We start from the raw sequence: 27748 nt of genomic DNA, 5'->3' as shown, positions 1-27748 counted from the left end.
TGACTGTCCTCTGATACTGCATTGTGCTTTGACTCAAGTGACTGCTTCTAACAGCAGCTTCTGTGCCTTGGGCTGGGGCATCTCGCAAAGGAAGGTAGTGGGAGGCTGAGCCTGGAAGGGTGACAGCTATGGACCATGTCCAAACAAGCCAAATTGAATAGGCCATAAATAGACCCAGCATGACTAGTTTGGGGAGGGAAGGTCAGGGAGGGGTAGAGGGGGAATCCTGCTGTTTTCTCTAAGCCTGTCTTTCAGAGGTTCCTAGGAGGCACAGACCAAAGCCAAGGTTGGACTTTTCAGGGTAAGCTGTACAAACCCCTCAAATCCTGGTCTACTAAGGAAAGCTTCCAAGAGCATTCCTTACACTCTCTCCCACCACCTCTGTGAAAGTACTCCAAACCATACTTCCAATACCAGGCAAAAAATCAGTTACTCTCTAGGGGTACCCAGTGTGAAGTAGCTTTTATAAGAACTATTCTCTATATTCTAGGACAAGCTCAATTGTATCTCACTAGCATAAAATGTCTTACATTCTTCGAAGCTCTTTTGATCCATCGTTGAGAAGCAACTGTGGTATAAGAGATAGAGCTCTAGACCTGAAGTCAGGAAGACCTGGCTTGAATTTGAGTTCAAATTCCACCTCATATCATATTTACTAGTTGGGTGACCCTAGGCAAGCCACTTAACCTTACCAGGCCTCAGTTTCCTAATGTATAAAATGAAGGGATTAGACTAACTAATCTTTCCTTTCTAGTGGTAAATCTATGATCATAATATCTTATGATCAGAAGGTCTACCTGGGTGATTTTAGGGAAGTCATTTGAATTCCTTATCTGAAAAATAAGGGGATTAGAGTTGACTTTTGAGTTCCCTTCAGACTCTAAATTTATGATCCTCTGATCCTTTGGTTCCCACAGTAAACTGAGTTACAGTCAATCTTATTACCCCATTTTCACATATGAACAAACTGAGTCTTTCCGAGGCAAAGCGACTTGCGCAGGGCCTCACAATGAGTCAACAGTAGAGCCAGAACAAACCAGTCTCTCCTTTTATTATGGCATGTTGCCTTCCTCGCTACCCTTATGAATCTGTTAGTCACTTAACTTTCAAGAGGTCATCTAAAAACTGAGGAAATAATACTTGAACTACCAGTCTCACAGAGTTATTTAAGGGGAACACTTTACAAGTTGCAAAGGACTAGATGAATATGAGTCATTGTTAATGTCAGCGTTTCAAGGCTCTGTTATTTTGTCAGTCTACTCAGCCACAGACATGCCTGAAACCTCTCAAGGACTCAGTAGTCTTTGAGAATTGCCAAGGTAAAAAAAAAATCTGCACTTAGCCAAGCTGGTAATCAGACAACCAATATACAGCTAATCAGAAGGGCTGCACTGTGGTTACCAATAGTAATAGAAAGACAGGAGGCAGAGAGTATAGCAAGTAGGCCTTGAAGTCAATAGGACCTGAGTCCAAACCTCGCCTCTGACATATGAAGTCTGTATGATTCTAGGCAAGTTATTTAACCTCTAAGTGCTCCAGGCAACTCTTTAAGATGCGAAGTGGCTGAATTATTGCTGATCTCTGTTAGTGGAGAGAATTTCCTTACCGGAATTTCTTTACTTGAAATTCTCGACACCAATGAAATCAAAGGTCCAGGCCTAAATTATTTCTCCACCCCAACCAAGAGAGAAGGTATGCTTTAGCTACTGGAATTAGAGAGGATGGGCAAAGGAAGACCTGGCTTCTCTAACCCCATCTCCAATTCAAGGCATTATCTGCAGCAACTGAGCCTAGAGAAGAGGACAATTCAAGGTGAGCACTAGAGGAGAACAGCTGTCTCATCCAAGAAATACCCAAAAGCCACTTACCCATGGTAGGTGGCAGCCCTTTGCTGTTGAGCAAGAAGATACTGATGCATTCTCCAGCATGTACTAGGCAGAGGGACAGGCTGGTGGGTGATTCTACAGGCTGGCACATTGTGGAATTTGCTAGCAAGGCTAGATTAAAGTCATAGTTGTGACTTTAAAGACCAGATGTCCACCAAACAACTCTCCAGCAGAACTTGGGATTGCCAGCTAGGACCCCAGGTCATGGTCTGGGGAGGAAGAACTTGTGAGCAACAGGCAGAAGTAGGACAAGGGCCAATTCAGGGTTATAGTCAGGGTTAGATGCACGGTTTGAGTCTAAGACCAAAGTAAAAATGAAAAGACTCAGAGAAAGGAAGGCATGTGATTGAGTGGGAAGAGCACTGAATTAGAAGTCACTAAACTAGGGTCCTAATAAAAGCTCTGCTACTAACTGTGTGACCTTAAGTAAATTGCTTCATCTTTTTTGGCTACTCTGTCAAAAGACATTGAGCTAGGTGATTGCTGAGATCCCTCCCCTCTCTAAATTTCTGTGATTCTATTTACCTAAATAAGGCTCCCAGTTTAGGGAGAAAGATAAAGATAAAGAGGATAGCAAGGCATCTGACACATAGTGGGTGCTTAAAAATGTTTATTGGATTGGATAGCAAATATGGGTGAGCAACAAGATGTTCTGCACAGGGCCACCATAGACAAGCCAAGGTTGAATTCACAAGGGTATACAGGGCTTCTGCCCAATTTTCAGAAGAATCTTTACCATGGCTCAGAGTCTCTTGATGGGCAAGAAGGAGCCAGAGCTCTATAACTAGGTGTCTGACCTTAGCTGTGCAGTGTAAGCCCAACACCTGGACATTCATCTCACTTCTAAGAGACAGCTGGCAGGCACATAACTCATTCAGTAAAGATTTCTTGAGCTTCTTTGATTATTTTCAGCAAGAAGGATGTGGGGGAAGATTCAAAAGGGAAGAAATAGTTCAGGTTCTTAAGACCTGACAGTCTAGTTGAAAAGACATGACATCTCCATAGAATTGTGGCATCATGGGATATCAAACCTGGAAGGGGCCTTAGATCTTAACTAGCCCAAACCCTCATTTTACTCATGGGGATACAGATGAGGGCCAGAAATGGATTTGCCTGTGGTCACACAGAAAAAATTAAATAACAATACAAAAGGTGTCATAAGTCAGCACATGATTCTACCTCTACAATATCCCATCAACTGTCTTTCTGAAATATTCATTCCATCTGTCCTCTGCTCTCCATTCCAATTGCTACTGACCCCTAGGATTTCAGAATTACAGAATTTCGGAGCTGGAAGGAGCCTCTGGGATGTGTACATGAAAGAGAATTTCTTCTGGCAATATGCCTAACAACCTCTTTTTCCAATTCCTATTCACTCTCTGCTTGAAGACATCCAACAAGGAAGGAACTTCCCATAGCAGCCCATCCCACTTTGGGACACTTCTATTGTTAGAAAGTTTTTGGTTTTGTTTTTCCTGAGATCCAGCATTAATTTACTTCTCTGTACCTTCTGCCCTCTGGGGCCAAGCAGAATTCACCTTATCCTTCTTCCAGATGGCAGCCCTTCCCCTGCCTAGTTCACTCTCTTCAATCTTCAGAGATTCCCAAAGTGAATGATGCCACCCCTGGGGGGAGCTGGAATGACTGGGGTGGGGGTAGGGAAGTAGTAACCTTGGGTGCAATTGAGGTGGAGTGGAAGCATGAGGAGAGAAGAAAAGTTGAGAAAATTTTGAAAAACCATTTGTATATGTTTCATCTGTTGCATAACAGAGCTAAAGTCATAGTGATTACACTATTTTCCAAATAAACACACAAAATGTAAGTTATAGCTGATCATGGTCAAGTCCAGCGACAGGTCTTAACAAGCAAGTGTTGGCAGGCAAGCATGTTGCACATTGTCAGGAAATACAGTATGCACTGGCAGGAAAATGTACATGTAATGACTTGTTTACAGTGTGATACTATATGGTTACATGTCAAAATGTTGCATCATCAAAGCTGCAATACAGGAAAGAACACACAAATTTGTAATTATTAAATTTAAGATGCATTGTTTTTTTAAAAGTATTTTATATATTTTTTTAATGACACAAATTTTTAAAAAAGCTATTAAAGGGTTAAAGAAAGTAGATTTCCAATGGGGCCCTAGGTAATTTTTTTTAAAGGGGGATGGTAGGCCAAATAAATTTGGGAACCTCTGGTCTAGTTCGTATCCTCTCTCATATCATAACCTCTTTCTTGGAAACTTGCAATGGTCTCCTAGCTGCTCTCTTTGCAGCTGATCTGTCTTACCCTAGCAGAATATAAGGTCTTTGTGGTCATATCAGGTGGAATGTAAGGTCCTTGTGCTTTGTTTTTGTCTTTGTCTCCAGCTTTGTCTGTCTCCAACTTTGTCTCCAGCTCCTTCCACAATGCCTGATACATAGTAGGCGCTTAATAAACACTTGTTGAATTGGTCTCATCTTTCTTTTTCACATCTGTCAAAATAACTTTCCTATTATAACACTCTGGTAAATAAAATACAAATTCCTTACCCTGGAATTTATGAACTTTCATAATCTAGCTTCAACCTACTTTTGCAGCTTTATTTAACATTCTCCTTTTTGCTCATTCCATGTTCCAGTCAAATTGGTTTACTTGCTTCTCATTAATCTGATCCTATATTTTCTTACCTCTGTGCATTTGCCTTGAGTATTCTCCATGTCTGGAACACCCCCTCCTCCATCTCTACCTGTTAAACTCTCCTCCTTGAAGAACTTTTCTCTCCTATTCCATGAAGTCTTCCCTAATAATCCAGGTAAAGGAAACTCTGATTTCTTTATATCAGTTCATTTGAACCTACCTTTATCCTTATCACTTTTCCCCTTTGTATCTTACTTATTTGTGGATACATTGTATTCCCTTTATTTGATTATAAGCTCGATGGGGGCAGGATCTGTGTTTGTTTTATTTTTCATTGTGGTACCCTCAGTATTGAACACAGGATTCAATGAGCATAAATGTTTGTTGAATTGAACTGAATTGAGCATCATAAATGCCAAATGTTAATGCAAGAGAAGCATGGATCAGGGTAGGGGTTGTGAGAATGAAGCAGAGAGAATGGATGTGAAGGCACTGAAGAAGGTAGAAGGAAGAATTGTAGAATCATAGGATAGATAGCAACGAATTCAACCCCTCATTTTATACTTTTGGGGGAAACAGATAAGGGCCAGAAAAGGACTTGGTGACTATTTAGATATGGGAAGACCAGGAAGGAGGAATCCTATGTGTTTCAGATGTTTTAAGCCTTCATTGTTGCTGTGTGAGAACTTATCTCTGGGTCACCTTAACTAATCTGAATCTCAGTGATACAACACATTAGGAAGCAAGGCTCTATTTTCCAGCCAGAATAATGGAGATTTTGGCTTTTAACCTTGGCAATAGTGTCATCTATCCTTCTTACTGTCCTGGGCCTGAATGCATTTAGCAAAGGATTCACTTGTCCCTGTACTGATTTTTTTTACAGGTTCAGCCTAATTTCTCAGATGTTGAGTGTCTGTGATCTATCACACAGCTGATGTACCCTGGTCCGTGTGGGAAGAAATATTAGGAGTGGTTGCAAAGGGCATCCCACAATGATGATTCTTTTGAATGTGCCTTCCCCCATCCTCTTCACCCATGTCACTTCCCCTGGTAACTGGAGATTGGAGAAAGGGGAGCCAGGAGGGGCTCTGATTACAGGAGGTCCCTAACCTTACCTGCCTCCTTTTCCCCATCAGGGAGGGGGCTTTCAGGAGGGGTGAGTTACACAAAGCACTAGGTCACTGACCACTGCTATTGAGTGACCAGATGGGGGTGGGGTAGCCCAGCTCCTGTGTAGATCTCTTGTCTTCCTCTCTGGGGTAGAGCTTTGACCATCTCTTTCCTCCAGGGCATCCTTTTGTCCCCATCTTCTATATTGGCTGTTCTGTGACTCCAACTCAGAGAAATAAGGCCAGGCTGTTCCCCTGCTCCCACAACCCCCTCCCCCCAGCCTCCTCCCTTCCCAACAATATGTCCCAGGGATAGATATAATGCGTCCTTTCAAGCCTCTGAAGGCTGGGCTTTGGGAACCTCCTGGGAAGAAGGCAGAAGGATCCTTGTGAAATGTTCAAACAAAGCCACCTTGTTACAGGGCGCTCGGAGAAAATGATACCCCGTTAGTTGGCAAGACATTGCTACCAAAGACACTTCAGCAAGCAAGAAGGAGTCTGATCTCTGTAACACAGGGAGGGCCAAGAATGGATTGGGGGAGGGGCTGAAGCCTGGGAATAGTGAGAAGGGTTTATTTGGGGGTTCAAGATTACTGCGGCAGTAGGGCCAAAAGGTGATGCTGAGTTCCTTAGGAGTGATAGCTATTTCTTTGCCTGGCTCTATTCAACTAATTAATCAGTCAACAAGTATTCATTAAGAACTTGCTGTCGAGATATAAAAGCAAGATCTTTCCATCCTTGAGCATCTTACAGTCTAGTTGTAAAGGCAAGCCCTAAGAATGAGAAGCAACTTGACAAAGATAACAAAAGATAGAAATAGTAGGAGGTACGGTGAGAAGATAGGCATACTCCTAATGTGCTGTTGCTGGAGCTGTGAAATTGGTCCAGCTGTTCTGGAAAAGAATTTGGAATTATGTGAGAAAAGTCACTAAACTGTTCCTACCCTTTGACCCAATGACCCACTATTGGACCTATACCCCAAGGAGGTCAAAAAAAGAAAGAAAGACTCTATCTATACAAAAATATTAATAGTAGCATTATTTGTGGCAGCAAAAAATCCACCAAAAAATCCCCAACTAGAAACAAAGTGGGTTCTAATTGACTAGGGGATGGTTGCATAAATTGTGACTTTTGAATGTCTTATTACATCATAGTAAATTGTATATACATGTACTTCAGAGAAATATGGGAAGATTTATATGAATTGATACAAAATGAAGTAAGTAGAATCTAGAGGTCAATATATGTGATGACTACAATAATATAAAATAAAATAAGACTAAAAATAATCCAACCTTGATTAACAGTAATGATCGATCTTGTTCCTGAGCAGCAGATAATAAAATAATCTCTTTTCTCTTAGTATAGAGACAAGGAACTAAGGATAGGAAGGACTGCATATATTTTCAGATGCAATTTCTGGGCAAGTTAACTTTGTTTAACTATTTATTTTGGTTATAAGGGAGGATTCAATGAAAGGGATATTGAAAACGAATGTGTTAAAAGAACAAAAGGCATCAATACAACTTTTAAAAAAGAAGCATTTAGAAAATAATAGCAGACAGTACATAATCAAGTGTGAGACTGAGAATTTCAGACTCTAAATATTATAGAATTCAGAGAAGGGAAGTCACATTGGGGTAGAGTAGTCAGAGGAAACTTCTTGTTTTTTATTTTTTATAATATCTTATTTTCCTTAATTACATGTAAAGAAAAAATTTAACATTCATTTAAAATTTTTGAGTTTCAAATTTTCTCCCTCCATTCCTCTCCTCTCCCCTCCCTGAGACAGCAAGCAATTTGATATAGGTTATACATGTTCAGTCAAGCAAAACATATTTCCATATTAGTCATGTTGTGAAAGAAAACATAGACCAAAAAAAAAAACCACACACATGAAAAAAATAAAGTGAAAAACAGTATGCTTCAATCTACTTTCAGACTCCATTGGTTCTTTCTCTGGAAATGGACAGCATTTTTTCTTCGAAATAATTCCTTCGAAATTATCTTGGATCTTTGTACTGCTAAAAATAGCTAAGTCATTCACAGTGGATCATTGCACAATGTTGCTGTTACAATGTTCTCCTGGTCCTGCTCACTTCATTTTGCATCAGTTCATGTAAGTCTTTCCAGGTTTTTCTGAAAGCAGAGAAGAGACTTCTTGTAGCAGGTAAGATATATTGGTCCTTGAAGAATGGAAATGATTTGAATTAGGGGCAGGGGGTGTTGGACTCATTTTTGTTGCATTTAACATTTTTATCTATGATATCGATGAAGATAGAAAGTATATTTACCGGCACATTTGCTAATGACAGGGGTGACAGCCTGGGATACAAAAAGATTTAGCCAAATTGGAAAGACAAACTAAAAAGATAAAATCAAACAATAGTAAATGCAAAATATTACACTTGGGTTAACAAAAATCAACAACACAAATATAGCATACTCTAAGATCAATGTAAACCAATGTGTGATGTGGTGCTTAATGCCATTTTATAATGACTTAATAGAAACATAAGTGAGGTGATAGCCCTTCTGTTCTGGGCTGACCAGATCACATATGAAATATATTCATTTCTGGGAGAGAAGTGATGGTCTAGCCAGACCCTATCTGAAATGTGTTTGGTTCAAGATGTCACATTTTGGAAAGGATATTAATAAGTTGGGGATTATCTAAAGAAGGGAAGCCAGAAAGGTAGAGGGTCTCAAGATACTGCCTTGTGAAAATGGTTTACATGACTTAGATGTGTCTGATCTGTCTTTAGGTATTTGACCGGCTGTCATGTGGAGGAAAGAATGGACTTGTCCTACTTGACCCCTTGAGGATAGGACTAGGAAAAGTGGGGGAGGAAAGTTGGGTTTCATGTGAGGAAAACTGTCTTAACTAATAATAACAATTAGTATTTATAAAGTACTTGCTTTGTGCCAGACACTGTGCTAAATATCTTATAAATGTTACCTAATTTGATCTTCACAGTGACCTTGGGAGGCAGGTGCTATTATTATCCGTCTTCTATAAATGAGGAAACTGAGGCAAATAAAGGCTGTGACTTGTGCAAGATCACACAGTTAGTGTGTGTTTGAAGCTACATGTGAACTCCTGACCCCAGGCCCAGAGTTTTAACCACTGTACCACCTAGCTGCCACTTAGCTGTCCTGGAGTAGAATGGACCTCATTGGGAGGTAGTGGGCTCCCCCTCACAGCAGATCTTCAAGAATTAGTTGGACTTGAACTACTGGCTATATTGTAGAGGAAATTCTTGTCTGTACAGTCCTTTGAGGTCCCTTCTTCTCCCTTTGAGATTATGTGATTTATGTAGGTTTCTTGGTGGTGCTTATATACACAAGCAATTCAAAGAGAAACAGAAAGATGTACATGAACTGATGGAAAGCCTGAGCACAGACTATGTAATGATTAGAACAAAACAAGACTAAATAGCTATTAAACTCTGATTAATTATAATGATCAAGCTCTCTTTTGGAAAACAAATAATGAAATGCACTTCCCTTTTCTTAACACAGAGATGGAGCAATATGAGCGTGGATGATGTGATTGATGTGGTTCCAAAGAGAACTAAGACCAACTGGTAGAAGTTACAGAGGGGAATTTTACCTCAATCTAAAAACTTTCAAGTAATTCGCACTGCCCAATAGTGCCTGGAGAGATAGTGAGCTCTTTGTCACTGGAAGGGTCCAAGCAGAAACTGGACGGTCAGTTACGTTGGAGACAGCTTTCATTCTATAATTTCAAAGATTGCTTCCAAGTATGAGATTCTATGATTCTGTGCATAACTCAAAAGGCCAATGTTCATACCTGCCTGCCACCTCTCAGCTATAGTGCCTCAAAGCGAATGAGTCTTCCCAAATCTCCAGAGTCATGTTGCCTTCTCATCTCATCATAACAAATGAAGACTTCAACTTTCAGGACTGCTTCTCATCAGAGAAAGAAGACTTATAGTATCGCTCTTTGTTTCTATCTACAGGTACTTCTCATTTTTGACTGAAGCTACGTCAGTCCTGGGGAGCATTCAGAGATAGAGGAGAGACTGAGCCTGTAGCCAGTGACATCTGTCTTCATGAATAGGGACCTAATGCAGCAGGAAAGATCTCTGGGGACCTGCACCAGTGAAGATGAATGTCATTAGAGGCCAGAGATTGTCTATGTGTGTGTTATAAATAAATAATAAAGGGGGGCGGAGATAAACAACCATGAGGTTAAATCCATAGAGCTATCAATCTATCAAGAGGTTGGGGTAATATCATAAACCACAGACCAGCATTCAAGTCACCTTGTGCCCTGGGATAGGAATTCTGCCTGTTTATACAGTTTCACCATTGTGAGTTGTTCATTGGGCAGGGTCTCCCTTTGTTGTCCCCTGCTTACTGCAATGTGAAGGCTAACTGTTATCGTTGTTGTTGTTCAGTTGTTTTCAGTCGTGACTGACTCTTAGTGACTCTATTTGGGATTTTCTTTGGCAAAGATACTGGAGTGTTTTGCCATTTCCTTCTCCCATTCATTTTTCAGATGAGAACACTGAGGCCAACAGGGTTAAGTGACTTGCCCAGGGTCACACAGCTAGTAAGTGTCTGGGGCCAGATTTGAACTCAGGAAGATGAGTCTTTCTGACTCCAGACCCAGCATGTTTATCTACTGTGCCATCTAACTTCCTGAAATATTATCATTAATCACCAATAATAATTATCTCCCAGATATGGTTCATGTCTCCTACCACAAAATTAGCTGGATGGATTCTTAAAACATAGAATTTTAGGAATAGTAGAATGCCAGGACTAGGAGGGCCCTTAGAATCTAGAGACCAGGACTGAAAGAGACCTCAAAGAAGGTAGGGACCTTGGAGGTTCATCCTTCTTGCTTTACATAGGAAGAAACAGGCCCAGGAAAGTAAAGTGACTTGCCCAAGGTCACACCACTTATTCATTGGTAGAGGTAAGACTAGTGCTTAGATTGTATGACACTCAGTCGAGTGTCTTTTCATTACTCACAATTACGATGTCTCCAAATTACCTGTCCCCCCCTCCCTGGGACACTGGACAGATACCTGATTACTCTCTGAGGGAATGGTTTCTTTCCATCCTGGCTCTGGTCCTACCAGGTTGTGTTAGGCCCTTGCTGGGGACAGGACTTGGAGAATGAAGTCTGCCTTGGCTGCTGTGAAATGGAGCTACTGTGGCTTTAAAAGCATCTCAAGTAGTCCCCTGCCTGGCCGAGCAGAGCTGCCAGGGCGAGCCCGAAGGAGGACACCTGCAGAGCTCCTGTACAGCTGGGGAAGATTAGCCTTTTCCACTAGAGAGCACCCATTACCATGTTCCAATATGCTATCACTTCCGCTAGGAGAGCCCACAGATGAGATATCGATTGAGGTGACCCCAGGTGAGCCCTTCCCCTTTGCCTGAGATGTGTGCAGATCAGCCTGGCCGCCAGCTCTCCCGCCCCAGGCCAAAGCCAACAGGATGACGGCTGGCCCCTGCCAAAGCTGGCTCTGTCCTCCCCCCACTCCCAACCTGGGTCCTCCGGGGTGCCTTACGCAAGAGCTGCTGTGCTCGAGTGCCAGCCAAAGTCCCTGGCTGGAAAAGAGGGGACATCAAAGATGCCTAGCGTCTCTAGTGTCTTCCTATTGGGCAAACCTGAACGGGCAGCCCCAATCAGGGAGAATCTATTATCTCTCAATCAATCCACATCCTGCTTCCTCCTTCCAAACCTTGTTGAGACTCCCCCACTTCTCCCTACAGCCTTCCCTAAAATACCTCCTCATTCCATTCCCTCCTTGCAAGTTAGCATATGCCTCTTAATGTGGCCTATCTCCCCTCTGAACTTTGGAGTTCTCAGAAGGCAGAGATTTTGAATTCTACTTTATCTGTAATCCTTTCCAGATCTCACAGTAATTTCTTGGTGCCTTGTGTTGGTTTACAGAAATCATCATATTATCCATCCTTCCAGGCCTAAGTCAATCCCCACTTCCTCTGTGAAGCTTTTCTTGATCACATAAGTTCCCAGGGATCCTGCCACACTTTCTTTCCATAAAATTCATTGGACATTTAAAATGTGCTGTGTTTTTGCAAGTTAGCTTAGTATGTGTTTTGTCTCCTCCAACTAGACTGGGAACTCCTTGAAGGTAGGGATGTTATCTCTTATCTTCAACAGTGCCTAGGGTGAACAAAAAATATATGTCAAGCCATCAGGCCTAAGTTATCTACATTCTTAGGGATTAAAAGAGCTTGTGGATATGATTTCTGAGCTACTGTTAATGATATCTGAAGGATTCAAGAAGCCTGAGAAAGGTCCTGCCGGATTGGAGAAAGAGAAATAATTGTTTCTTTCTTTTTTAAAAAAAAAAAAAGGAAAGAGAATAGATCTGCAAACTATAAGCCAACAGACTTGACTTAGGCTGTTAGAAAAATTCTATAATGTTATTAAAGAGATGGTTAGTGAATATCTAGAAAAGGAAGAAATGATCCTGAAGAGTCAGCATGACTTCAACAAGAACACAGTAACCTTATTGCCTTTTTTGACAGTTACTCAACTGATAGATCAGGGGAATTTTGTAGACATAATTTACCTACATTTTAGCAAAATATGGATAAAGTAATCTCGTGCTAGTCTTGTGAAAAAGGTGGAGAGATAATAGCTAGATGTTAGTACAAATAGATTCAGAACTGGTTGAATGCAGGGGTAGGCTAGTAAATATTTATCAATTGGGCTCTCAGGAAAAAAATGTATGCACACACTTTTAAATTTAATCTGCATAAGGAACATTTAAAAAAATAAATGGAACCCTGATTTCTAAGGGGTAAATGCTCACCCTGAAGATTTAACAAGGGTCTCTACAAATCTGGGACCCGATTCTGGCACACCCTCTGTATGAATGGCTGGACTCAAAGGATTGTCATTAAGGATGAAAAGTCAAAGTCTCCAGTGGAGTGCCTCAGGGATTGATACTTGGCCCTGCCTATTTAACATGACTTGGATAAATGAATAGATGGCATGCTTTTCAAGTCTGCAGCTGACTCAAAGTTGGAATGAATAGCTAATACACAGTTTCTTTTTTTCTTTTGTCTTTTAGACAAATACCAAAACTTAAAAACATAATAGGAAAAGAAAAAGAAACATTAAAAACTTAGATATAAAATAAGAAGAGACAGCATGTCATGTGCACTGCAGAACATAGGAGAGTATTCACAATATGTAGAAATAGCTTATCATTTCAAGAAAGTCTATATGTTAAATATTGTTAATACACTGTTTCTTAATGGAGTTAGGAGTCAAAAAGACTTTGACAGCATAGACCATTGGCTGGTTCCAATATGACAGAATGTACAAGTATGTTGTAGACAGCTAAGTAGTATGGTGAATAGAACACCCAGGCCTGGAGCCAGGAAGACCTGAGTTCAAATCTGACCTCAAACACTTGGTAACTGTGTGACCCTGGGCAAGTCACTTAATCTTGTTTGCCTCAGTTTCCTCATCTGTAAAATGAGCTGGAAAAGAAAATAACAAAGCACTCCAATATCTTTGCCAAAAAACACCAAACAAACAGCCAAATGGGGTCACAAAGAGTCAGACACAACTGAGACACTAAGCAACGACCTGTGATTTCATCAGCGTGGGGAGCTCCCAGTAATGAACTCCTCTCTACCAGGCTTTGGGCACTTTTTGTGCAACCTAGAATCTTAGAGAGTTGTCTAGAGCACTGAGAGGGTAAAGAACTTCCCAGAATCACACAGCCATTAGGTGTCAGAGGCAACTTGAACCCCAGTCTTAGGCAAATTCAAGGTCGACTTTCTATCCACTACCCCGGTACCATCTAAGATGAAATACGTTAGGGATAAGTGTAAAATCTTACCCTTGGGTTCATAAGTTCAACTCTACAAGTACAAGATGGGGAAGCATAATTGAAAAGTAGTTTGTCTGAAAAAGATCTTGGAGTTTCAGTGAACATTAAATTCAAAATGAATCAAGAGTGCTATATGGTGGCCACAGAAGTTAATACCACCTTGCACTGATATTAAAAGAGGTATCATTTCTAGGATCAAGAAGGGGATTGTTCTAACCCTTGATCAGACCGTGTCTGAAACACTGGGCTCAGTTCTAGGTTTAGGATGGACCTTGTCAAACTGGAGAGTACCCAAAAGAGGACAACCAGGATGTTGCCTTTGGTAGATGAATGGTGGAAGGAACTGGAGATGTTTAGCTTGAGAAGAGAAGTCTAAGGGGATGAGGATGTGAACCTGAGAGCTGTCTTCAAGTACTTCATGTAGAAGAGGGATTCCACCTGTTCTGTTTGTCCTGAGAGGAACCAAGGATGATGGTGAAAAGATGCTAATTTAAGCTTGGTGGAAGTAGAAACTTCCTAATGATGAGAGGATCTAGAAATGGAATAGGATGGCTGAGAAAGATATCAGCTTTCTACACGTAGGAAGCCTTCAAGTAAGGCCTGGATAATCACCTGTTGGATAATCTTTGTTAATATTAACAGCTAGCATTCACATAGCACTTTGTAAAGCATTTTTACCAATATTATATCATTTGATCCTCACAATAACCCTGGGAGGTAGCTGCTGTTATTACTCCCATTTTACAGATAAGGAAACCATGGCAGACAAAGGTTAAATGTCTTGCCCGGTCACACCGCTAGTAAGTGTTTGAGGCTGGATTTGAATTCAAGTCTTCCTGAGTCTAGGTCTGGTGTTCCATGTGCTGTGTGACCTAACTTTTTTTGGAGGGGTAAAGATTTGGCTAGATGATTCCTGAGGTTTCTTCCAGTTCTGAAATACTGTGCTTCATTGACTACTTGGGTCTTCACTTTGAGTTCTCTGATTCGGTCCCAGATCACAAGGAGATGCAGCTTGGGCAAAAGCGTTGGGAGACAATGTTGGTATTCAGGACAACATCCTGATGATGCCCTCAGAGCACCTCTGGGTTGGAAGGCATCTTGGCAGTCATCTCGTTCACCCAGTTTCCCAACAGAAATCCTCTGTGCAACGTTCCCAACAAATGGGTATTCAGCCTCTGCTCAGGAGGCATCTCACTAATGGAAAATCCCAATTTTTTTGAGGCAGCCCAACCCACTTTGGATAGCTAGGAAGGTTTTTTTCCCCCCTGACATCCTGATAAAATCTACTTCTCTGCAACTTTTACATATGGCTTCTAATTCTGCTCTTTAGGACCATCTCCCTTTCAGTGACTATCTCCCCGTATGTCCACCCCAAGCTACGTGGTATCAACTGCCCTGGGCCTCTGTTTGAGAGCATTCCCTTGCAGGGGGCCTGATCTATTTGGAAAGACCCATTTCTCATCCAGAGAGAAACACCTTCAGATCTTTCTCCTATGAACTGCCCTGGGAAGTTCTGGGTGGGGTCTCCCTTTAAAAGTGGCTTTCAAGGACTTGGGGACTGGAGAGGGTCCCCAAAACAATATCATGGGTGGTGTCAGTTGCAGAATCTAGGAATGTTTTGTTTGGATAAAAGACTGAGGGAGAGATATGATAGGGAGCATATTTGTTCTAGGAGGCTCCTAAAGTCAGTTAGTATCATCAGGGTCAAGTTATAGAGAAACAGATTTTAGCTTCGTATAAAAAAAAAGTAAAAACTTTCTAACTAGAGTTATAATGCAAATAGAAAAGGCTGCTATGTTTGGTAGTGACTTCCTTATCATGGACACCTCAGACAGGGGTTCTTAATCTTGTGTCACAGGCAATCTGGTTAAGCCCATGGAACCCTTCTCAGAATGTTTTTAAATGCATAAAATAAAACATATAAAATCACAAAGAAAATCAAGTATACGAAAGTTTCCAGATTATTAGAAGAAACCCCAAAATTCATGGACCCCAAATTAAAAATCCTTGCCAGAGATTAGATGACCTCAAAAGTCCCTTTCAGTTCCAAGATTCTTTCATTCTGTATTTGAAATTCATCCAGCCTGCGACCCACCCCAGCTGACCAACATTTTTATGTGCTTCATATCTATTTCTAGGGTCCCAGAATGTCTTGTCTCTGAAAATAATAGTCTCTGGAAAGTCCCAAGAATTTTCCTAACCTCTGCCTGAAAGTAGTCCAATCCAGGACCCCACCACCCAGGTTCCCTATTCCAGCCTTAATGCAATTGCCTTCTTCCTGATTCCCCCAAAGTGACAGATTGAAGAATTCTAGGGCTCCAAGCTCTATGTACAAAGGCCCTTCAGTGATCCAGGGGGCTGATAGGTCTCCTCCATAGCTCAGGAGATAGGCCTTCAGATTCCTGTTATGGAAAACAGGTCAGGGACAAAAACATTATACCTTTGAGTCAGATGGCAGTAGAGCCCAGACTAGAACCCAGGAGTCCAGGCACCTAGTTTCCTGCCACAAATCCTAGATCATACTCCCATATCCCAGGAGGGGAGAAATAACATGTCATTTTCACAGCTGTAAAGTTAAAGCCTCCTTTTTCTCCTACTTTGAAGGGAAATTGGCTTCATTGGCAGCTTTTGATTTCTGCCTAAGTATTACGTGTGTACTTGAAGTATAGAGAGGATTGAATAGGAGAGACCCCAAACATAAGCTAATTAAAGTGTTCTGAAGATCAGAAGTGATTCAAAAGCCGCTGGTGCATTCCTAATAACCTGTAATAATATAATGTACTTGTGGGCCCTAGTTTTCATATTCTAAACATGACAGCCATATCATGAGGCCATGTGCTAATTGCTAAGGATGGTGGCGTCTGTCCCAGTAAATACAGCACCATGGGAGAAGTAGCAGACCTTAGGAAAAGCCAACAAAGCCAGGACCCAGCGTGGTCATACACCAGGCAACCTCACCCTAGCAAATGCAACAGAATTTGTTTCCACTCCTTATGTGCTCCAGGAGGGCAGATTTATGAAAGACAATCATTCAAGTACTCATTGAACATAACAGGCTCTGGGGAAGATGACAAAATTGAGCATAAAAGACATTCTTTTCATGTTAATAATATTATTATTTATATAATATGTAATACTGTATTATATGTAAAATATATAGTACAAAGTACTCTAGATACCTAATCTCATCTGAGTTGCACAATCACTTTGTCCCATAGGTATTATTGTCTCCAATGTACAGATGAGGAAACTGAGGCTCGGAGATTGAGTTGCCCAGGGTCATACCAGCAATCATCTGAGGAAGGATCTGAACTCAGTTCTTCATAGCCCTAAATTTAGCCCTCTCTCCACTCCACCACACTGTCTCACAGAATTAGATGACCTAGAAATCATCCAGAAACCATCCAAACCAAACCTAAGCAGGGATCTCCAAGGGTCACCTAATGTCCTTGAATAGCTCCAAGGACATGGCTTCTGCTACATCTCAAGATGGTTCATTTCTTATTTTAGTTTTTAATATTCATTTCCACAAGATTTTGAGTTCCAAATTTTCTCCCCATATTCCCCACTCCATGGCAAGCATTCTGATTATTTCTTCCCCCAGTCTGCCCTCTCTTTTATCCCCTTCCCCTTTACTTTCTTGAAGGGCAAGATAGATTTCTATAGACTGTTCATTTCTTTTTGGAGGAAGTTTTTCTTTATCTCAAGGGGAAATCTACAGTGTTTTAGTTTCTACCCACTGTTCTTGTTATGCATGGCTGCTTTCAGTCCAGTACAGTGGAAAATGTGCTGGGTTGGGAGTCAGAGGAGCTGAATTCAAATGATAACTCTGTCACCGATTTTCCTGTTTAACCTTGGGCGATCACGTTCACTCTCTAGGCCTCAATTTCTTCACGTGTTAACATGAAAGTGTTAATTAGATGATTATGCTGAGAGCCCTTTTAGCTCAAAATCCTATTTCCCTTGGCAGGAAGGTACCTTATAATCCTATGAGGTGAGAATAAAGGACTATTTCTGATGACCACAGTGAATATTAAACTTCAGGAGGCCATTACCACAAGAGACATCCTAGGCAAGAATTAGAAATTAATCCCTCAAGAGATGGGTTACATTTTTGCTCCTTCACAGAATTTCTGTGATGATCGAATGGTTTGTGTATAGGCTTTGTGAACCTTAAAGCACTATATTAATGTTAGTTATTCTTATTTCTGAATAGGATAGACATATGTCTACTAAGAGGAACTAGAACTGACCTACCCTTTCCTTCTCACGTCCAGTAGGACAGCCTTATTATCTATTTGCTCAGAGAGCTGGCTCTTCAAGGCCTCCATTGGCAGCAGGATCCTAGGCTGGATAGCAATCTAAGTCAAAGTCAGGGAGGCCAAGCCTGTATTATCTGTCAGGCTGGGGAGACCCCATGTGAAATTTTGAATTCCTTCTTTCCCATTGATAGAAGGTACATTTTTTGGCAAAAGAGTGGCCTTCAGAAGTAAGAAAAGCTTGACTGGCTAATTATGAACATACAATCAAACGCTATTCCCAGAAATCAAGAAACTACCCATGTAGTCTTTTATTATTATGGTTATAATTATCATGGTTGTATTTTCTACCCCCCCGTGTAGATCACTTCTATCTCCTACAGGAACAAAGCCTGGCTGAGCTGCAGCCCAGGAGAGTGAGCAGCGATCACAAAATGCCAGGACATTCAGTGCTGTTACTTGGGGAAATCAGCAGCGACACTGGGAGCCACTTCACATTATTGACGGCTGCTCAGTCTATTTGGCGGTGACCTTGCTCTGCAGACGATGATATTCCTTTAGCCTGTAAACCAGATTAAAAACAAAAAGAGGTAAATTGACAGTAACAACACAGATTCAGTTCAATTAATTCAGGTGAAGCTGGGGGCAGCTGTTTGTTAAGATGTAAGGTGAAGTTGTCTTTTCCCCTGCTCCTCCTGTGCCCTCCCTCCTCCCTCCTCCTCAATAACGTAATTAATTTATCTTTGGGAGAAAACAGTTCATGTTATTGTTCAGTACAAAGCAGTTAACTGGCAATGGAAAATGAAGAGGCCATTATGAAAATATGTCTTGCTTGATGCAATTTAAAAGAGCTTATCAGGCCCTTATGAAAACACACAATTAAGGGGACAGTGAGGGGGAGGCTGGGAGGGAAGGATGCTCCCAGGGTTGGCACGGCAATTCTAGGCTCAATATAGCTCCTGGTGCAAACGGGCCAAGGGAACCCTGTCTGTGGTCAGTCCTGGAAAGGATGATCAAAAGGAGGCAGAAAAGGAATAAAACATAATATATATATATTGTTTATGGGCACAGACTGGGTAGGGGGCATTGTGGTTCATCTTTCTCACTTCAGAGTCTGTGAAAAGATATGCAGGCAACTTTTCCTACTTTAGAAACAGCCCTGACTCAACTTTCCCTTTTGTATTAAGTTTTCTCTTCATTGTGTGTGTGTGTGTGTGTGTGTGTGTGTGTGTGTGGAAGGGGGTGTTGAGGTACAGTGAAAAGGGTTCTAAAGAGTTCTGTCCTGGGAGTCAGGAGACTCAGGCCTGTTGTAAGATGGTTGATTTTCAGAGGGCTGAAGACCTGCGTCCAAATTCCACCTCTGATAACCTGTTAGCCCTGTGACCTTGATCAAGTTGTTTATTTTTCTTGGGTGCCTCAGCTCTCTCATCTGCAAATCAAGATGGGCACTGAAGTCCCAATTCAAAGATTGAGGATCCTAGGATTCAATAGTCCTGAGATATGTAGCTAAGTTTGGAGATTCTCATCATCAGTTTGTCCATGAGATGGTGAATTTTTCAGCTACAAAACCATGGAGAGGTTGTGATGGGTGTTAGTAGAAAAAAATTGGGGAGGAGCCAAGATGGCAGAGTAGAAAGACACACATGCTAGCTCCGAACCCACAGCCCATAAAATATCTGTAAAGAAGAACTCCCAACAAATTCTGGAGCAGCAGAAGCCACAGAACAATGGAGTGGACTAGATTTCTGTTCCAGAGAGCCCTGAAAATCTGATGCGAAAGGTCCGCGTACCGGACCAGAGCGGAGCCCAGCCCTGCCTTGGCTGCCCGGCACCGAGAGGAGCAGATCTGAGAAGGCTTCAGGGGTGGAATCTCCAGCGGCCACGCAGGTCCCTCCACCCACAGGTGACAAGGGTCGGTGAGAGGGTCTTTTTGGGTGGCCGACAGGGGAGTGGGGTGTCCCCATGGCTTGGACCCCTTTGGGAGGCAGCAGCAGAGGCGGCAGCAGACAAGGGCTCCCAAAGCAGGCAGGAGCTTGGAACCATTGTTGAAGGTCTCTGCATAAACCCCCTGAGGGAACTGAGTCCCGTGTGGCTGCCCTGCCCCCACCTGAGCACCTGAACTTAACTCACACTGAATAGCAGCCCCACCCCCGCCCAAAGCCCTGAGGCTGGGAAGCAGCATTTGAATCTCAGACCCCAAGTGCTGGCTGGGCAGATCTGGAGGTGTGGTGGGAGTGGACAGAAGACTCAGAAGTCAAGTCACTGGCTGGGAAAATGCCCAGAAAAGGGAAAAAAAATAAGACTATAGAAGGTTACTTTCTTGGTGAACAGATATTTCCTCCCTTCCTTTCTGATGAGGAAGAACAATGCTTACCATCAGGGAAAGACACAGAAGTCAAGCCCTCTGTATCCCAGCCCACCCAATGGGCTCAGGCCATGGAAGAGCTCAAAAAGAATTTTGAAAATCAAGTTAGAGAGATGGAGGAAAAACTGGGAAGAGAAATGAGAGAGATGAAAGAAAAGCATGAAAAGCAGGTCAACACCTTGCTAAAGCAAACCCAAAAAAAATGCTGAAGAAAATAACACCTTGAAAAATAGGCTAACTCAATTGGCAAAAGAGGTTCAAAAAGCCAATGAGAAGAATGCTTTCAAAAGCAGAATTAGCCAAATGTAAAAGGAGGTTCAAAAGCTCACTGAAGAAAATAGTTCTTTCAAAATTAGAATGGAACAGATGGAGGCTAATGACTTTATGAGAAACCAAGAAATCACAAAACAAAACCAAAAGAATGAAAAAATGGAAGATAATGTGAAATATCTCATTGGAAAAACAACTGACCTGGAAAATAGATCCAGGAGAGACAATTTAAAAATTATGGGACTACCTGAAAGCCATGATCAAAAAAAGAGCCTAGACATCATCTTTCATGAAATTATCAAGGAAAACTGCCCTGAGATTCTAGAACCAGAGGGCAAAATAAGTATTCAAGGAATCCACAGATCACCGCCTGAAAGAGATCCAAAAAGAGAAACTCCTAGGAACATTGTGGCCAAATTCCAGAGTTCCCAGGTCAAGGAGAAAATATTGCAAGCAGCTAGAAAGAAACAATTCAAGTATTGTGGAAATACAATCAGGATAACACAAGATCTAGCAGCTTCTACATTAAGGGATCGAAGGGTGTGGAATATGATATCCCAGAAGTCAAAGAAACTAGGGCTAAAACCAAGAATCACCTACCCAGCAAAACTGAGTATAATACTTCAGGGGAAAAAATGGTCTTTCAATGAAATTGGGGACTTTCAAGCATTCTTGATGAAAAGACCAGAGCTGAAAAGAAAATTTGACTTTCAAACATAAGAATGAAGAGAAGCATGAAAAGGTAAACAGCAAGGAGAAGTCATAAGGGACTTACTAAAGTTGAACTGTTTACATTCCTACATGGAAAGAAAATATTTGTAACTCTTGAAACTTTTCAGTATCTGGGTAGTGGGTGGGATTACACACACATGCACACACACAGAGACAGAGAGCACAGAGTGAATTGAATAGGATGGGATCATATCTTAAAAAAGTGAAATTAAGTGGTGAGAGAGATATATTGGGAGGAGAAAGGGAGAAATGGAATGGGGCAAATTATCTCTCATAAAAGAGGCAAGCAAAGGACTTTTTAGTGGAGGGAAAAAGAAGGGAGGTAAGAGAAAAACATGAAGTTTACTCTCATCACATTCCACTAAAGGAAGGAATAAAATGCACACTCATTTTGGTATGAAAACCTATCTTACAATACAGGAAAGTGGGGGAGAAGGGGATAAGTAGGGTGGGGGGATGATGGAAGGGAGGGCAATGGGAGGAGGGAGCAATTTGAAGTCAACACTCTTGGGGAGGGACAGGATCAAAAGAGAGAATAGAAGCAATGGGAGGCAGGATAGGATGGAGGGAAATATAGTTAGTCTTACACAACACAACTATTATGGAAGTCATTTGCAAAACTACACAGATATGGCCTGTATTGAATTGCTTGCCTTCCAAAGGGAATGGGTGGGGAGGGAGGGATGAAGAGAAGTTGGAACTCAAAGTATTAGGAACAACTGTGGAGTACTGTTGTTGCTACTAGGAAATAAGAAATACAGGTAAAGGGGTATAGAAAATTATCTGGCCCTACAGGACAAAAGAGAAGATGGGGACAAGGGAAGGGAGGGATGATAGAAGAGAGGGCAGATTGGTGATAGGGGCAATTAGAATGCTCGGTGTTTTGGGGTGGGGGTAGGGGACAAATGGGGAGAAAATTTGGAACCCAAAATTTTGTGAAAATGAATGTTAAAAGTTAAATAAATTAATAAAAATAAATAAAGAAAAAAAAATTACAGTTCCCTGGCCTATGGATGTCTTGTAGATGAGATTGTAAAAGCTGGATCAGATCGTGTGATTTCACTGGTCTAGGGCAGAGGTGTTAAAACTTATGGTCCAAGTGAAGCCTGAATCTGATTAAAATGGGAAATGTTTAACAAAATAAACAAAAAATGCAATACAACATAGGTAATGTTTATTTGTGGTTTTCTAGGTCAATATGTGGCCATATGGAGCCATTTCTATTTAAATTTGTCACCACTGGTCTAGGGAACTCAAGGAGAAAACTCCCTCTACCAATGTAGACTGGCACAGGTTTCTATTCTTAAAATTGCCTGGGGCACTGAGATGTGATATGCTCAGAAAACACAGCCAGAAAGTATCAAAACGTAGGAGCTGAGCCCAGGACTTCCTGACTCTAGAACCAGCTGTTGGATTTTCCTATGGTAGGACAACTTTCTGTGGGTCTCTCCTTTCCCAACCATGCTACCCACTCCCCGAGGGCAGGAAGCAGGCTTTCTCATCCTTTCTGTCTCCCATGCTGCCACACACAGAGCATCAACAAGACCATTGATGATCACTAACTGATCACTGTCAGGTACTTCTCCAGGAAGCTGCTCAGAGCTAGCGAAATAAAAGAAACGTATTCAAATGTTCTCCTTCTCCTCTCTCCTGCCTACCTTGGGGAGAAGTGTTCATAGGCCTCAATGGCCCATTTTTGTTTTTCAGTGGTTTCAATGGTATCCAACTCTTCATGACCCTACTGGGGGTTTCTTGGAAAAGATACTGTTTCCTTCTCCAGCTCATTTTACACATAAGGAAACTGAGGCCAACAGGGTTAAGTGACTTGCCCAGGGTCACACAGCTAGTAAGTATCTGAGGTCAACTTTGAACTCAGATCTTCCCGATTTCTCTACCCACTGAACCACCTAGCTACCCCATCTCTCTATTACTCCTAATCCCTCTAACCCCCAAAGGCAGAAGATACCGATGAGTACGTAGGAGGTGCTCAGTGAATCAGTGCTGTTGAGAGAGAGATGGATAGAAGAGGGCTGACCTTGAGTGAAAGCAGAGGCTCATTTTTCCTCTGATTTTGTAGGGATTGGTGATCCAAGCCTAATGGTCCAAGCTGAGGAAGATGTGGACTGGTCGCACAGCAGGCCCCCACTCTGCTCCCTCTCGGCTGGGGCTAGACTACACCTACTCACCTGAGGGAGTTGATGTTGATGAAACCAGTGGCATCAGCAGGCTCATAGTCTCCTTGCACATTCATGCTACAAGAGAGAAGAAGAGAGGAGTGAGGGCATGGAACATTGAACATCAGCATGACCCCCAAAGGTCAGCCCCATCCTCTGCATTCCAGAATCCTATCTCTGACGAGGCTTGGTTGTTGTTCGTTCCTTTTTCAGTTGTGTCTGACTCTTGGCGACCCCATTTGGCAGAGACACTGGGGTGGTTTTGCCATTTTCTTCTCCAGCTCATTTTACAGATGAGGAAACTGAGGCAAACAGGGTGAATTGACTTGCCCAGGGTCACACAGTTAGTAAGTGTTGATGACAACACAATCATTTTCCATTCTGTCAGACTCACAGGTGAGACAAGTGTCCCAACGAGCAATCAATCAAAAATATTTATTAAACAGTTATTATGTGCTATCTCTTGGGACTCCAAAGAAAAAAACAGACAACATACACATAAAGAGTAACAGCTGATATTTATATAGTGCCTCATGGTTTGCTTTTAAAGGGCTTTCACTTCATCCTTTTCATATCTGATCCTTACAACAGCCCGAGGAGGTGCTATTAGTATCCCTGTTGTACAGAGGAGGGAGCTGAGGCTACAGGAAGTTAAGTGACTTGACCAGGAATATCCAACTAGTCTGAGGTAGAATGTGAACTCAAGTTTTCCTGACTCCAAGTCTACCACTCCATCTACTATGGCATTTAACTGCCTAGATTAAATCCAAGACACATACAAGTAACAGCAACAATAACCAGTGCTTCTATGATGCTTGAATGTTTGTAAAGCACTTTGTATGTATTATTCCCTTTGATCTCCACCACCCTGTGAGGTGGGTACTTTTATAATACCCATTTTACAGATGAGGAAACTGAGTCTCGGAAGTGTGTGAGGCTGGATTTGAACTCAGGTCTTACTGACTCCAGGTCTAATGTTCTATCCACCATGCCACCTAGTTGACCACAAGACAAACAGAAAGTACAGTCTTCCCTCATGACCCACCCTAGAAGTAACCATCATCCGTCATCCAGGGAAGTAGTTAAGTTTTCTTGAAACGATTTTCACTGACACATTGTTCATATTCTCTGTTTTTGGGGGTAAGGGCTTTCATGAATTGACTCCCAATTTTACAAAAGGAACGATGTAGTGTATAACCAGAAGAGACCCTCAAAGTCAGGATTCCTAGGTTTCCACTCTGTCACTAATGTGCCATGTGACCTTGGGGAAATGAGATAATACATACACAAGCATTCTGAAAACTATAAAGTGCTTTACAAAGGTAAGGATTAACTATTGAATATGATGGCCTTGGCCCTTTGTTTGTTCTAAAACTCCCTCTTCAAATTTGTATGTGTGTGTGTGTGTGTGTGTGTGTGTGTGCGTGTGTGTTGGGGGTTGGGAAAAAGCAAATAATTCTCCTTCCTGGGATTACGTGAACAAGCGTGCCCTCACCTGCTCCATTTTTCATGATTTTGTTATATTTCTATCTTTCCAGAAAGAAAGTGTTCTAAGGTTGTTTTCATACAGTCATCCCTCATTTTCATCCCTTTTTGATTCATAGACGTCCTTTGGAAGGAAGGAAACAAGCATTTGTTAAGTGCCTACTATGGGTCAGGCACTGGGCTAAGAGCTTTACAGCTATTATCTCATTTGATCCTCACAACAAATCCGGGAGGAAGTTGTTATTATCCTCATTTTACAGCTGAGGAAATTGAGGCAAACAGAGATTAAATGACCCAGCTATTAAGTGTCTGAGGTCAGATTTGAACTCAGGCCTTGCTAACTCCAGGCCCAGCGCTCTATCTACTGTGCCACCAGCTGTCTCCTAGGACCTTCCTCCAAGGCTGAGGCATTCCACATGTGTAAGAAGACTGTGTAGATGTCTGAAGGCTTGAGGATCCTTTATAGTGCCTGGCAAATAGTATTTAATAAATGGTTTCTTTTTATCAAGGGGGAGTACTGGAAGTCACAAAACTCTTTTTCTTCTCTTGTATTTACTTACATAGACCTACCCTTCACCCCTCTTAGACTGTAAGCTTCTTGAAGACAAGGGGATTATGTTGTCATGAAAGTCTATACTTTGCGCATTGCAGTGATGCAGAGAGCTGCCTTCTGCTCCCAATGCAGAGGGATGCTCTTTCCTGTAGCTTACCATCTTTAAAGGGCAGTTAACTAGGGCTAGATAGAAAAAGTCACTTACCCCAATTGCCTCCACAAGTAAAACAAAAGAAAGAACTTCAGTTTTAAAAAAAGAGTTATCAATTCTTTCTTTGGAAAGACAGAGTAGAGAGAAAGAGAAAAATGAGAGGCCATATTCCTCACCCCCCATTATTTTCCTTCCCCTTTGCCCTACCCTTTTTCCCTCCCATTTCCCACCATAGTTACTGTCTCTAGAAGCTTCTTTCCCAGACTCTCAGGCTGAGCTGTTTACTTGACTTATGGTGAAGTAATTATATAGGGTGGTTTTTGTTTATTTGATCTCTGAATCATTCTGGACCTCTCTTCTTCTCCTCAACTTTCATTCTGCTTCCTGGGCCATTCCAAATCCCAACCACAGACCTCTTTCCTGCTTTGCCCTTTGGCCTCACTTCCATACCGAATATGGTTTGGGGACCTAGCATCCCCTCCATTCTCAGTAAAACCATTTTCTGGTCCAGTCACTACTTATCTACTTCCTTTCCTTTCTCCCTCCCCCTTATATCATCACTTGTGCCTCCCCTTTCCTCAACTGCATCTGTCAAATGCCAATAGATAGCTCTCTCAGCAGCAATTTCCTCATATGGAGGAAAATGGTTCCTCAATAATAAAGAAATAGCTCAGCACAAGTGGCTTGCCCAAAGTCCCATAATGGCAATCCCAGATTTGAACCCAAGCCCTGTCTACAAAGTCACTGTTCTTGCCATCATATGATGTCTGCCTCAGGATCTCTAGTAGTCCTTTATAACTTCTATGACCATCCCTGGAATTTCAGCCTCCGTTTCAAAACTTACATTGCTCTCTGACTTCTTAATAAGAATGATAAATGTCATTAGCCTCATGAATCTTCTTTGATTATGCATCTGGCTTTGGCACAAATACATCTTCTTGGTCCACTTAGGGATTATAGACTACAGGATATGGAGCTTCTGGTACTTCTGGTACCTGTGCTCAAAAGCTCAGGGCAGAAGTGAAGATTTAAGAAGAAGCTAGGACTTGAAATGACTTATATGAAGTGACACAAAACAGAGTAAGAAGAGCCAAGACAAGGATTTACACAATGACCACAAGAGCAAAAAAAGAAAACAATGCTGGGAGAATTCAATCAACGCAATCAGTGCAATCAACACACTGACCTATTGTGAAGTATGTCTCTGAGGTGGTGGACTATGGGTGCAAAATGAGGCATATGTTTTCAAACATGGACAATGTCTTGATTTATTTTGCGTTGCTTGACTGCACTCATTTGTTTCAAGAGAGGATTCCCTATGTGGGGGTGGTGGGAGAGAGCCACTACCAGGTGGCTTGGGTCAGCGGTTTAAAGAAGGTTGACTCTCTTTAGTTGTTGTTCCCCATTTATGTAGTGTCTATGTGAAGCTTATAAAAGACTTTGCTTACCCATTGAAAAAAAGAAGCAACTTTGTCCCATATTCCTTTGCATCCACCACAGCAGCCAACACACAATACAGGATTTACAGCTGCAAAGACCCTTAGAGATCACACAGCTCAAATCCCTCATTTTAAAGATGAGGAAACTGAGGCCTAGAGCAGTAATATGACTTGTCCAAAGTCACACAGGGGCTAAGAAGCAAAGCCAGGATTTGAAAGTCTGGCCCTTGACTCCCAGGTCAGAGCTTCCATCCAATCAGTTGCCAAATCTTGCCCTTTGTCTCTCCACAACATCTCTCGCTTCCTCTCCCTTCTCTCTAATCACATAGGTACCACCACCACCTTAGAGAGGCTCTCCTAACCTCTTGGCTAGATGACTATGACTGCTTCCTCTTTGGTCCTCCTACCTCTAGGCTCTCCCTACTCCAGTCCATTCTCCATGCTTCAGCCAAGGTAATGTTCCTTAAACTCAGATCTGACCATGTGCTCCCCCAATCAGATTCCTAGGACAGAGGTGGGGAACTTGAGGCCTCAAGGCCACATGACCCTTTAGGTCCTCAAGTGAGGTGCTTTGAATCCAAACTTCACAGAACACATCTCTTTAATAAAAGGATTTGTTCTGTAAAACTTGGACTCAGCCAAAACGCTGCACCCAAGGACCTAGAAGGCCACATGTGACCTTGGGGCCACAGGTTCCCTAGGCCTACTCTAGGATAAAAATAGAAACTTCTCTGTTTATCTTTTAAAGCTCTCCACAATCTGAGTCCAATCTACTTACTAGCCTAACTGGACATCACAGCTGGGTCCTGATTAGTGCAAATAATGAAATCCTCTGAAGTCATTGCATGTG

The 27748-nt window shown here is 42.0% G+C and overlaps 1 protein-coding gene across 5 annotated transcripts in view; it reads right to left on the bottom strand.

Moving 5' to 3' along the window:
• Window positions 1-18006: 18006 nt before the first annotated feature.
• ASS1 (argininosuccinate synthase 1) overlaps window positions 18007-27748 on the bottom strand; it is an 84770-nt gene continuing 75028 nt past the window's right edge. For all 5 annotated transcript variants that reach the window (XM_072632722.1, XM_072632726.1, XM_072632724.1 and 2 more), the window contains 2 exons: window positions 23283-23348; window positions 18007-18291 (listed from right to left, as the gene is read on the bottom strand). In XM_072632722.1, the coding sequence (XP_072488823.1) occupies window positions 18246-18291; window positions 23283-23348 (112 nt within the window). In that variant the 3' untranslated portion in view covers window positions 18007-18245. The remainder of the gene's footprint in view (window positions 18292-23282; window positions 23349-27748) is intronic.

Source organism: Notamacropus eugenii, chromosome 1, assembly GCF_028372415.1.
Source record: "Notamacropus eugenii isolate mMacEug1 chromosome 1, mMacEug1.pri_v2, whole genome shotgun sequence".
Lineage (NCBI taxonomy): Eukaryota > Metazoa > Chordata > Mammalia > Diprotodontia > Macropodidae > Notamacropus > Notamacropus eugenii.
The sequence above is the reverse complement of the archived record's forward strand: the minus strand, read 5'-3'. Positions and strand labels throughout refer to the sequence as shown.